This window comes from Rhinopithecus roxellana, chromosome 21 (genome assembly GCF_007565055.1).
Source record: "Rhinopithecus roxellana isolate Shanxi Qingling chromosome 21, ASM756505v1, whole genome shotgun sequence".
In the NCBI taxonomy this organism is placed as follows: Eukaryota; Metazoa; Chordata; class Mammalia; order Primates; family Cercopithecidae; genus Rhinopithecus; species Rhinopithecus roxellana.
In genome coordinates this window covers 11,320,237-11,333,048 of record NC_044569.1, presented here as the reverse complement: position 1 = coordinate 11,333,048, position 12,812 = coordinate 11,320,237, and the positions used below count along the sequence as shown (strand labels likewise).

Sequence of the window (12,812 nt, the reverse complement as noted above, 5' to 3'; positions counted from 1 at the left end):
TAATAAGCAACTTTATATAGGAAACTGTCTTGCTCACATAAGATTTAATTCCTTAAAGACGACGATTTTATCACCTTGGAATCTTTCTGCCTGACACAAAGAGGATATTTGATAATCATCTGGTAAATAAATGGAGAGGTAATATATTTATTCACTCAGCAGATATTTATAGAGCAATTATTATACTTACTACATATTTCTTTGATTAGTAATTCTTTGCATATGTATCTTACATTAGTCTTAAAGAGTCTAAGTTTGGTATTAACCATAGCATCAAGAAGCATTCCTTGGGCTTACATTTATTTATTTATTTGTTTATTTATTTAGGGTCTTGCTCTGTTGCCCAGGCTGAAGTACAATGGTGTGATCATAGCTCACTGCAGCCTTGAACTCCTAGGCTCGAGCAATCCTCCTGCCTCAGCCTCCTGAGTAGCTGGGACTACAGGTTCACACCACCGAGCCTGGCTATTATGATTTTTTTTTTAGTAGAGACAGGATCTTATTATGTTTCCTAGGGTCATCTGAAACTCCTGGCCTCAAGCAATCCTCCCACCTCGACTTCCCAAATTGTGGGAGTTATGGATGTGAGCTACCACGCCCAGCCTATATTTATTTAGCAATTATAACTGAAACAGATGCAAGCCAGAGCTCATGGAAACCAACATTCCTTTTCCAATAGCAAGGACACTTGAGAGGAAAAGACAGAGCCTGTGCTCCTTTCTCTTCCCTAGAAAGCCTGAGGTGGACAAATGCAAGCCCAGAGGCTGCATTCATCCTCTCGAAGTCCCCAATCACATGACGATTGCACATTCTCTCAAAAGGAAACTTTTTCCCTTAGGGCACAGCCAGTGCCATGTGCCGCGGGTAAAACATCTTCTCATGTGTGAACTGCTCCAGGCGTCCAGTGCTTCAGGCATTTAGTGACCTGGATTTGTGCAAATTGTTTTCTCAGACACCTCAAGGATGAGGCCCATACTACACAAACACTTTAAAGAATACTTGGATTATTAAAAATAAGTTGGTAAAATGAAGAAATAACACCATATGCAACCCATAAACTTAGAGTAATGTTAACATGTAGATTTGACATGTTCTGCACTGTCCAGGCTAAAAGTTTTAAATTTAGTCTATAATGATAAATCTCCATAAAGACATGGAAATCTCTTTGCTAACAACATTTTGAAGCATGTTGAATAAAAGCAGAACTCAAAGAAAATGAAGCTAGTTATTGGCTTTAAATATACCAAGACAGGGCTATGAGGAAGCCCGGGTTATTGGGATCCGGGTCTTTGGAAGGCCTAAGGGATGCAGTGTGGCTGAGAGCCACATGTGGCTGAGAGCCACGTCTGCATGAATTCCCTGGGATTCCACATGACTGACAGCCCAGTGATGAAAGCCACGGGGCCCCAAACTCACAGAAGCCGCTTGTTTCCGGGCCTGGCTGATGAGCAGTTTAATTTCTGATAGGTTTCTGCTCAGATTCTCTTCTAACATCTTCAAAGGCTTCAACCGATCAAACAAAAGGTTGGCTTGAGTTTCCACGTCTTTGACTTTTCTTCCAGCCAACAGAGCTAACAAATACAAGGCAAGGGGCGGCAAGAAAGTTGGGGAGAGGGAAAAACAAGATAATTAATTGTTCATTAACAATGCACTGGGTAAAACAACACCCTAATAATCAAATCCATGACATTTTGGTACAAAGATGAAAACTGCACCAGTAGCATGCGTAGACTAAGGCCCTTTTCTTTATAAAGGCTAATCCAGACGTTAGCATACTGCTACTTTTCAGGAATGTTGTGAACAACGCACCACTGTGTGCTTAGCTAGCTCCATGTCTGCATGACACAGACGGTCATGACTGGAAGGAAGGGCGCTGACATACTGGCCATGGTGGAGTCCTGCAGAAGCTGGTGCGTCTCTTGTAATGTGGTGTTGACCCTGGACAGGCTGGCAGATGTGCTCAGCAGCTCCTGGCTCAGCCCTGCCACGTCCCTCAGCGTGCTCACCGCGCTCTGGCTTGCAGACGTCGCTAGCTCTTTGGTTTTGGCTCCTTTGTCTCTTGTATCTAAAATAAATGTATACACAAGCATGCACTTTTGGTGCTTACACACAGAGAAAAGAATAAAACTACAACAAATGTAATTTTGCACAGAAATACATTATTGTCATATTACTGATGCTGAACACAAACTGAGGCTTGCTTGTTTGCTTTTTTTTCTTTCGGGCAGGGGTCAATGACCTAAGAGCTTCTTGTTTCTAATGGCAATATTAACACTGCATATCTTATGCTCTACTATCCCCTTTTAGGGACAAATGAAATAATTTTTGTTAATACTTCTCTGGAATATGATTTCAGTACACAATGAGATCACAAAAGTAATGACCAATCGCTGTGCGGTCTGTGTCTTACATCTTAATAAGCTACATTTCTTTATTTGGGTCCTTTTCCATCACCCCCTTCTCACCTTCATGAAACATGTTCTCCACCTCCTTTCATGTCTGGATAATAAGGATTTGGATCCTAGTTCTGCAGCTGAGGTGGGAATGTCTTAAGTTAAAGGAAGAGGTATTTGCCCATAGCATCAACTGGCTGCTAGAAGTAACAGCAGAATAAAGCCTAAACAGCCACTCAAGGTACATTAGAATTCGGTTATTCTAGAAAATCTGGGTGAGGATTTTTAAAAGACACTATCATTCATTTTTGAAGCATTTAATCACAAGTGGGGCAAAACATTTACAGCAGAAAAAGCTGGAAAAAGGGTATACAGGTGGCCTTTTTACTTTTCTTGCAACTTTTCTGTAAGCTCAAAGTTTTTTCAAATAAAAACGTTATTAAGCATTTAGTCAAAATATACCATGGCATACTTATAAAAAAAGAATAGGAAAAAAAAAAATCTTCCAGATCAGAAAATGTTTCCTTGTTTCAAGGTAAGAAGTAAGCCCAATGCAGCATGCCCAGTTTCCCCAGGTAACTCCACGCTTACAAACAGAAACCCTGCAGACAGAAGGACTTTGGGGCTTCTTGTTTTTAATGGCTTGAAAGCTCTTTTAAAGTGCTCCTTTGAGCACTTGATAAGACTTTTTCAAAAGATGTTTATTAAGCAAAAAAGGAGGAAGGGCACAGTGGCTCACGCTTGTAATCCAGCATTTTGGGAGACCAAGGCAAGAGGGTCGCTTGAGGCCAAGAATTCAAGGCCAATCTGGGCAACATAGCAAGACCTGGTCTCTATTTAAACAACAGAAACTTTAGAAGTAAAAAACAACAAAAGAACAAAAGAGAAGTTTGAGGTGCAGCGCAATTCATTTGTATTACACTTAAAAAAATTATCCTATTTAAAATTTTCAAGAATACCATATTTCTAAACCATCAGTATTAAAGTGATCAGTGAGCCTAATGTTTTACTGCCTCACTAAGGAAGATGGCCAAGCAAGCAGTCTTCAGTTTGCCACACTGATAATGAATCTGGCATTTTCCCCTTAGGCAGGTAAAGCACATTCCAGCTTCTTTACTTGCTGACTTCTTTCAATGGTCCTTCTTCCTCTAAGCAATGTGTCAAGCATTTCAAAAGTAAGCAATTCAGATGGTACTATGCAATCTCTGTTTTTAAGACTATAAATTCTAGCAGTTTGATGCCAGTGTTGTGATGCTGTTTTAAAAACCATGGATTTTCATGTCTAAATCCTATTCCTTTCCAAGGAAAAATTTCGTCAATCTTAGTCTCATTTGTGAGCTACAGCCTTGATCATTCTTGAGGCAGGACTTCCTTATGCTCCTGAGTGATGCTTTTACAGGGAGAAGACATGATTTAAAGAAGAATGTCCTTTCCACTTACCTTCAGGAATTGCTCTGAGTATCAAGACTGATTCATTGGTCTGCCGGGTAATTTCATCGGCATTCTCTTGAAATCTGTTTGTCTTATTTCTCAGCTCACTCAGTTCCAATGCAATAACTATTTAAAGGGAGAAAAATGTTTCCCTTCAGGTTAGCCTACTAAAGGTTGCCTAGGCAACAGTTTTGTCATTCTTGACCATCTACAGAATTCATAGCTTTCTAAGGAGACTCCCAATATTGACTGTTTTTCCAGCAAGACTGAGCAACATTCATTATAGAAATTAAGAGTGTGGGCCGGCTCACGCCTGTAATCCCAGCACTTTGGGAGGCTCAGGTGGGTGGATCACGAGGTCAGGAGATTGAGACCAGCCTGGCTAACACGGTGAAACCCTGTCTCTACTAAAAATACCCACACACACACACAAAATTAGCCAGGCCTGGTGGCAGACACTTGTAGTCCCAGTTACTCGAGAGGCTGAGGCGGGAGAATGGCGTGTACCCGGGAGGCGGAGCTTACAGTGAGCCGAGATCCGGCCACTGCACTCCAGTCTGGGAGGCACAGCAAGACTCCGTCTCAAAAAAAAAAAAAAAAAAAAAAAAAAAAAAGAAATTAAAATTAAGAATGTGTTTCTAGCTTGCTCGATCATTTTCTCTACTTCGCTTGTTGACTTTCTCACTAATATTTCTACTTAAATTTCATGTCCAATTTTACTAGAGCTCAAGGACCAAGAGCTGTGTTTAAGTCACTCAGTCTTAATCAGATGCACTAACTTTCTATCCCCATCTGAATCTTGGTCACCTTTCTCCTCTGGGTTGTCAAACCCCTAAGGTGGGCTCCTACCTGGGAGTCTTCCTCATAGTCTCCCACCTGCATCTCTGGCCAATCCTCCATCCCCTTCTATTCCCTTCTGGCCACCCAACTGGATCTCAATCTCAACCTCTTTCTCAAGTTTGATCACAACTTTTACTTTTAAAATTTCTGTTCGTAACATACAATCACATTTTGATTTTCAGCACATGGTGAAAACGTAAAATTTTAATTGCCAGCAAGCTCCCAATTTCACTACCTATGAAGTACCTCTAGTTGTACAGACTGAAATTACAGCCCATCAACACATTATGCATTTTCAATACTGTGAGATGACAACATAAATTTTAAATTGTGTCACTCAATGAGAAAAAAGAGTTATGCACATATCCAAGCCTTTGGTTCAGACAGTTGTGGAAGGATCCAGTGTTAGACTTGGAAGTAAGTCACCTGTAAAGGAAATGAGCTGTGAATATGGCCCACTATTTACTCCTCCAGAAATCTTGGTATTTTTGATCTATTAGAATATATTAAGATGGAAAGCATGTTATTTGTTATTTAAAAAGTATGCCTACATAGTTTCTCTTACATAACAGATCCGGATGCCATTTTGGTTTATGTTTATTGGATGGATTGCTCTTACACATGCCAAGTCATTCTTTCTTGAAACTTTAGGACAAATTAACTGCATAGATACTTTTTGAAAAATGGCTAAATCAATTATGATTTAATGTAATAATTATTAAACGAGAACCTACCATGAGTCTAACATGATATTAGTCCCATGAGAAAGGTAAAACAAATATCAAGCATAATATACCTCCTCAAGGAAAAATAAAGGCGCGCACACAATCAAAGATAACCCAACAGACACTAGGAAGAACAGTGAAGGCTCCAAGCTAAGGTGATGAGTGGAGGATTAAGGACAGGTTAAAGATAGAGATGACTGCACAATAAAGAAACAGATACCACTAGAACAAAAATGCCAAATTATATGAAGTTTATGTGATAGGAAGTTTATATGACAGGAAAGTTTATATGATAGGAAATTGGAATATAAATAGGACATAGAAATGCTAAGCTTCAAGTTGCTGCATGCAAAGAGAACATTCTTAGAGGTTGCTCAGCGAGATGCTCACGCTCACTCTGCCTGTCTACACCGTCCGAGCCACACGCTGACCTGGAAGCTTCCTGCTGAGGTTGTTGCCTTCATTTAGAAATCTGGAGCTGCGCTGCACGGCCGCTTTCCCATTAGAAACAAGGGATTCTGAGAGCTGGAAAACAGAACCGCTTAAGCATGGTGAGAGCAGGGCAGATGGAGTCCTGCTGGGGATGGAGGAAGTGACTCCATCAGAGTAGCCCCCAGCCACATTCCCAGCAAGAAAATCAGTCAGGTACCAGGTAGGGACAATTTCAAATGGCTGAGGCAGGAGAACACAAAGACATTTTTAAGTAGATAAGGAAGGAAACCAGCCATTCAATAAAGATTTTCACCATGGTTAAAGAAAAATGTTTCCAGTAGGTATCAAGTAGCATTATCATTTTTAGCTCAAGGAAATGTGAGATTGTTCTCATCTCTATGCTGGTTTCCAGTCTGTATAAAGAAGTATTTATGATCTTAAAAAATTAAAGCACATATCACATGATGACAGTAGCCAGAAACAGATTCCACCAGAAAAGAATGTTAATAGGCAGAAATAGAGGCCACTGAATCTCTGTTCAAACCGGGTACAGAACAATCTCCCACAGAGCCCAGAAAAAGAAGCCCACAGCATTTCCTACCAGGCTCATCTCAGTCACAGTCCTGTGAGCATCTTTGGCCAGTTCCTCCGATTCTTCGATCAGGTTCTGGATGTTGTAATGGACATAGGCTGCACTGGTGGCATTCAGGGACACATTTCTGACATTTTCAAGGCCACTATCAAAGCAGCATATTTAGATACGTTATGATAAGCTAAATCAAACTTGCCGATTCACTCACAAAAATCATAAATGCCTACTAGTCTTGAAAGCCTCCTATCTTCTTCCCCCTTAGAAGAGTATCATCCATAAAAAATAACAACCTGTGGGTTCCCATGTAACTTCAAAAGCAATCCTTGAGAAGCCATAGCCACTTTGTCATAATAACACTCAGAACTGCTATTTAATCAATACCCAAGAAGAGGCTATTGCTGTTTCCCTTAGACAACCATTCATCACTTTCCACAAGCTGCCTTCAGCATTCCTCAATCTCTGTTCCAACCCCCTGTGCATGTCTGGGGTGCCGTTGCATGTTTGCATTGGTTATAAACTCCCTGCAACACACGTGTTAACCTCCAAGAAGTGTTCCTAAGCATACCTGAGGCCGCTGAATCTTATCCCTCAAATGGCATGACAATTTTACAAAATTCACTAGAAATTCTGGAGGAAGATCAGCAATATTTCAATCAGCTCAACATCATTCTAACAAGTGGGCACATCACTTAGGAAGTTGGTAACTGGTCATGGCACAAGGTCATCCAGTGCTCTCGATCTTGAAAATATAGTCTGGCAATGGGCACATCTTTGCCTGCTGAGTAACTCACTTCATTTTCTTTCCAAGGTTATTGAGTCGGGCAATTCCCAGACCAAATATTAGCAGTTATTGCTTGTTACTATTGGACTGGCAAAATTCTATGATTTATAAATAAAATATAGTCATTCAACTTCGTGTTATCACAACAAATTGCTTCTACTAGTCATGCAAAGTAATAAAGATTTTGTTTTAGCTAGGTACGGAGTCAGAAAATGTTCTTCTCTTTGGGGGAAATAATGAAAACTCATGAGAAGAGAGAAGCTAGTATCTAATGCCATTTTCCACTACTGATCCCTAAGACATATTAGGAAGTAGTACTCAATTCAGTACATAATTTATGCAATATTCTATCATATCATTTTTAATTGCTTTTGTTGTGTGAACTAATCTTTTATGTCAGCATTTTTCAAATAAGGAGATACACATCTTTCCCTTTCCACAGAACATGCACACACAAGAACATACATCTTCCCAGTGTGGTCAGCCTTGTCACCCATAATGCATAGCAAATTTTAAAGAAAGAAATTTACCAATTAACTCACAGTGTTGTGTAAATCACTGGTAACACCTAAAACTTCAGGTCCCACATTTGCTGCACATTAGAATCACCTTAGGGTTTTAAAAAAAATCACAAAACCCAGGCTACATCCCAGTTCCATTAAGTCACAACCTTTGCGGGGAAGGCAGCTAAGGAACAAAGGCATTGGTGTCTTAAGAAGCTCCCCAGAAGATTCCAGTGTGCAGACAAGTTTGAAACGGCTGGCTAAAATTGTGCTTCTCAGTTAAAGGCATTTTTAGCAAGTTGAGTACACATTTTTTAAATATCAAAAAAAATAAGTTAAAGTAATTGTATTACAATGGCAGACTTTCAGGCAGTAGAAAATAATTGGAGGTGGTATCTCTCAGGGATTGGAAAAGAGACTCTCAACACTTCTATAGGTAGAGAGTGGACAGCTACATCCTCCACCCAAATAATAAACTCCAAAAAGGCTGGATCTGTAAAGAAATTAATAACCTCATTCTGTCCCACCTGCAACCTAACAAAGCCCTGAGCACTCAGTAGGTGCTTAATAAAGACCTGATGGCTTGAAACTGTAGCATAATATCTTTTTTTTTTTTGAGATGGAGTCTCGCTCTGTCGCCCAGGTTGGAGTGCAGTGGCGCAATCTCGGCTCCTGGGTTCACGCCATTCTCCTGCCTCAGCCTCCCGAGTAGCTGGGACGACAGGTGCCTGCCACCATGCCCGGCTAATTTTTTGTATTTTTAGTAGAGACAGGTTTCACCGTGTTAGCCAGGATGGTCTCGATCTCCTGATCTCATGATCTGCCCGCCTCGGCCTCCCAAAATGCTGGGATTACAAGCGTGAGCCACCGCACCCGGCCGCATACTATGTGTTTTAAGTCAGGCCCCATTACTTGCATTTTTCCATCAGATATATAGGCCAACGGTAAACTATGCTAGCAGACACGAAGGAATCCAACTTGCCAGGTAAATAAAACAGGAGTGCTCATTTTTACACAAAGGAAGAGTGACCCATCACTGTGAAAAAAATGTCCACTTTTGTTTTCTCTAATCAATAGATTGCAAACTCTTGAATCCCACAAGGCATGTTCCTACCTGTCCAGAACATCTGCTAGTCTCTGGAACTCAGCGGCATGGTCCTCAGCTCTGTAGACCAGGTCAAGTGCGTTCCTTTGGGACATGTGCATGACCAGGTCATCTACGTGGTGCCTGACTTTGGCAGACCATAAAAGTAGCGTATCCTGGTGATGCTCTAAGTGCTACATGGAGAAATTAATATTGTAAATATATGCATATCTATTTAATAACAGATATATGTGCATATAGACAAGATGTGTGAAGATTCTTTAAAAACTGTATTGTGGCCATGCTAAGTGGTAACTTACCTCTAGAGCATCTTGTACAGCGTCTGTTTGTGCAGCAGCAGTATCTATCAGTCCTCTTCCTTGGGCAATGAGCTCTGAGGTCAGATTTTGTTCTTCTTGAACATGTAGCTTTTTATCCTGCAGCAGAAATGGCATTTTAAGGATGCTTCATAAGAGCAACTCTGCTTCTGACCTTTGGTGCCTAATGCTATGTGCAGAAGTTAGTGCACGGGACTCACTTTTATTTTATTTTATTTTGTGAGATGGAGTCTCATTCTGTTGCCAGGCTGGAGTGCGGTGGTGCAATCTCAACTCACTACAACCTCTGCCTCCCGAGTTCAAGTGATTCTCCTGCCTCAGCCTCCAGAGTAGCTGGGACTACGGGCGCGCACAACCACGCCCAGCTAATTTTTGTATTTTTAGTAGAGACGGGGTTTCACCATGTTGGCCAGGATGGTCTCCATCTCTTGACCTCATGATCTGCTTGCCTCGGCCTCCCAAAGTGCTGGGATTACGGGTGTGAGCCACCTGGCCAGGCCAGGGCTCACTTTTAATTGCTTACGTTGGAGTATTTTGTTACCCGTTATAAATGAGGAGAGAGAGAGTGAGACTCACACTGAATTCTCTCAGGTTAGCATTGACCATGAACAGCAGGTGGTTGCTTTCCTCGGTCTTTGCCTCGGCTTCCCTCACAAGCACCTCAGCTGCCTTTAGTTCACTGTTGTGCTTTGAAAGGAGGTGGCTTGCTGCTTCTTTCAATACCTCCAATTCTTCCAGCGGCTTTTGGTAATTTTCCTGAATTTGTGACAATAAATCTTCAGCAGCCCTGATAAATATGAATGGTTCACATAGTAAGTAAATGAACAATAAAACTCCTATCTCTGAAATAATAGTGGGAAAAATTTTTACATATTTATGCCTAGTCTCTTTTTGAAATTGTAAGTGATACATCATAACTTCTTAAGAACGGAAACAATTTTTCTAAGATAGCTACTGGTATGGCAGGTTTATAATTTATCCTTAACAAATTGTCTTTTTTTTTTTAAGTGGTGCATCTCACAGATACATTTATTCATGCCAGGAAGTAAACGGTACTTATACAAGTGCACAGTGACCTTCCATGTTCCCATATAGTTTATTGAAATGCACAGGCACAGTGACCTTTCATCTCAGGTGTATTTCAGGTTACGCTGGTTAGGATGACCATGAGCAGGCCCAAGCCTTGAAGCTTTCAAAGCTTTACTTCTTTTTTTTTTTGAGAGAAGTCTCGCTCTTGTCCCCTAGGTTTCAGTGCAATAGCTTGATCTCAACTCACTGCAACTTCTGCCTCCCGGGCTCAAACGATTCTCCGGCCTCTGCCTCCCAAGTAGCTGGGGTTAAGGTGCCTGCCATCACACCCAGCTAATTTTTGTATTTTTTAGTAGACAGGGGTTTGGGTTTCACCATGTTGGCCAGGTTGGTCTCAAACTCCTGACCTCAGGTGATCCGCCCGCCTCGGCCTCCCGAAGTGCTGGGATTACAGGCGTGAGTCACGTGCCTGGCCCAAAGCTTTACTTCTTTTATCAGCTCTGATGATTTTATAAATGATGAAGGTCATTAAACCCCTCCTCCCCAAATTTCCTGGTAAACTGGGGTCCAGTGGGCTTTGTGAGAATCTGAACACTTAAACTTTCTAATACATTTTAGTAATGGAATTAAAAAAGATCATCTCCATGAATCTGGATTCAGGAAATTGGGACAACATTCTGTGTTGATGAGAACTGCCATCTTTCATTATATATAATACAGCAAGAAATTGAAAGAAGGCTATTCAGTGAATTTACCAATTTATATATATGGTAAAAGGATTTTCTGCAGCTAGTTAAGAAGAAGCAGATTTCATAAAAGCTTTCAAACTCAAAGTGACAAAAAGATATGATTTGTACCATGGATAAACACAAGCTTTAGAATATCAAACGATTTTTTTCCTATGCCTTTATAAATATGTCATCAAATTGCTTATTTAAATCAATTTTGAATTTATAGCTGCATAGAATAATAAAATTTCATGCTACAAATCCTTGCAGTGGTGGGGAGTAGCCTATGAACTCTTCATTTCAATTTGTCAGGAGAACTTGGAAAAATTCTATGGAAAATGCCTTGTAAAACGCCCTCAGCTTTCACAGGTGTCAGATTACTGGGTTAAGACACGACCAAAAACATTTGTCAAGGATATAAATTTGAACTCTGACATTATTAGAATAACATCAGGACTTACAATTTTTAATGATATACTTACAATTTTTAATGATAATAAAGACTTTGCATTATGAGCAGGCAACAAGAACTAAAACACATACATAAGAAAACACGAATAAACCCAATATATTTCTAATGTCTGATCATGAATCTGTTATTCTTTTATTAAATAAGATAGCTCTCTAAGAAAATTTAAAATAAATTAGCCCAGGTGTGGTGGCGCATGCCTGTAGTCCCAGCTACTCAGGAGGCTGAGGTAGGAAAATCGCTTCAGCCTGGAAGGTGGAGGTTGCAGTGAGCTGAGATCATGCCACTGCACTCCAGCCTGGGTGACTGAGTGAGACCCTGTCTCAAAAAGAAAAAAAATGAAGTTCAAAATAGAAACCCAAATTTTCATCTATAAGGTGACTCTACTATCTAAACTACAATCATGTGAATGACATACTCCTCAATAACTTGAACAAGATTAAGCAACAGAAAAAAAACCCACTCAGCACTTCATTAGCTTCTTCTAGCAAAATTAACAGAGGAAACTGGTATTTCCCAAACTATGTTCCTCTACAACACCAGTGTCCCAAGAACTGCCAGGCAGATTCCTTGAACAAATATTCCAGGGTGAAAGAAGCATAGCTGGATCCTCCACGGGGCTGCTGATGGGCGTACTAAAAGCTTTGAGAAGACGGGCAGTACAGAACTTGTCTCTCCTTAGCAGACACTATGTCATGGAATGTGCTTCTTTAATGAAGTATCTTTGGTTGGTCGCAGTGGCTCACGCCGGTAATCCCAGCACTTTGGAGGGCCGAGGCGGGCAGATCTCCCGAGGACAGGAGTCCAAGACCAGCCTGGCCAACATGGTGAAACCCTGTCTCTACAAAAATACAAAATTACAACAATTAGCTGGGCACGATGGCAGGCGCCTGTAATCCCAGCTACTCAGGAGGCTGAGGAGGGAGAATCGCTTGAACCCGGGAGGCGGAAGTTGCAGTGAGCTGAGATCGCGCCACTCTACCCCAGCCTGGGAGACTATAAAAATAAATAAATAAATAAAAATATTTTAATAGGTCTGAGATACCAGCATGGAAATCATCTGAAAAACAGCTACAAACGATAATCCAACGTGTGTAGTAAAGAGTCACCGCGGCAGGCTGGAGTCCGCTCTCCTTTGAAAGGCCTGCTGGTGAGGTGGGCTGTGTTCCCACAGATCCCTAACTGTTAAGAGTAGCTCACTACCTGGGCTGTTTGTGCAAGCAACATGCTTTATGCTGAACACCTGCTTTCCTTCTGGGAGTGGAGTTTTGCTATGTGCTAGGCAGAGGGTGCCTACCAGTACAGCTCCAACAAAATCCCTGGACACAGAATCTCTGACAGGCTTCCCTGGGCAGAAACATCACACACATGTTGCTGCATTTTTCTTGCTGGGGGAGGAGCGCTCTCTGGGATCCCACGTGGGGAGAGGACTTCATGGGTTCCTCCAGACTCTGCTGTGTCCTTCTG

The 12,812-nt window shown here is 41.2% G+C and overlaps 1 protein-coding gene across 1 annotated transcript in view; it reads right to left on the bottom strand.

Annotated features, from left to right (window-relative positions):
• Window positions 1–12,812, bottom strand: part of LAMA1 (laminin subunit alpha 1) — a 172,192-nt gene that overhangs the window by 33,412 nt on the left and 125,968 nt on the right. Inside the window, 8 exon segments of the mRNA XM_030926195.1 lie at window positions 1,417–1,571; window positions 1,883–2,065; window positions 3,834–3,950; window positions 5,821–5,914; window positions 6,423–6,558; window positions 8,812–8,975; window positions 9,102–9,218; window positions 9,696–9,906. Of these exon segments, the coding sequence (XP_030782055.1) occupies window positions 1,417–1,571; window positions 1,883–2,065; window positions 3,834–3,950; window positions 5,821–5,914; window positions 6,423–6,558; window positions 8,812–8,975; window positions 9,102–9,218; window positions 9,696–9,906 (1,177 nt within the window).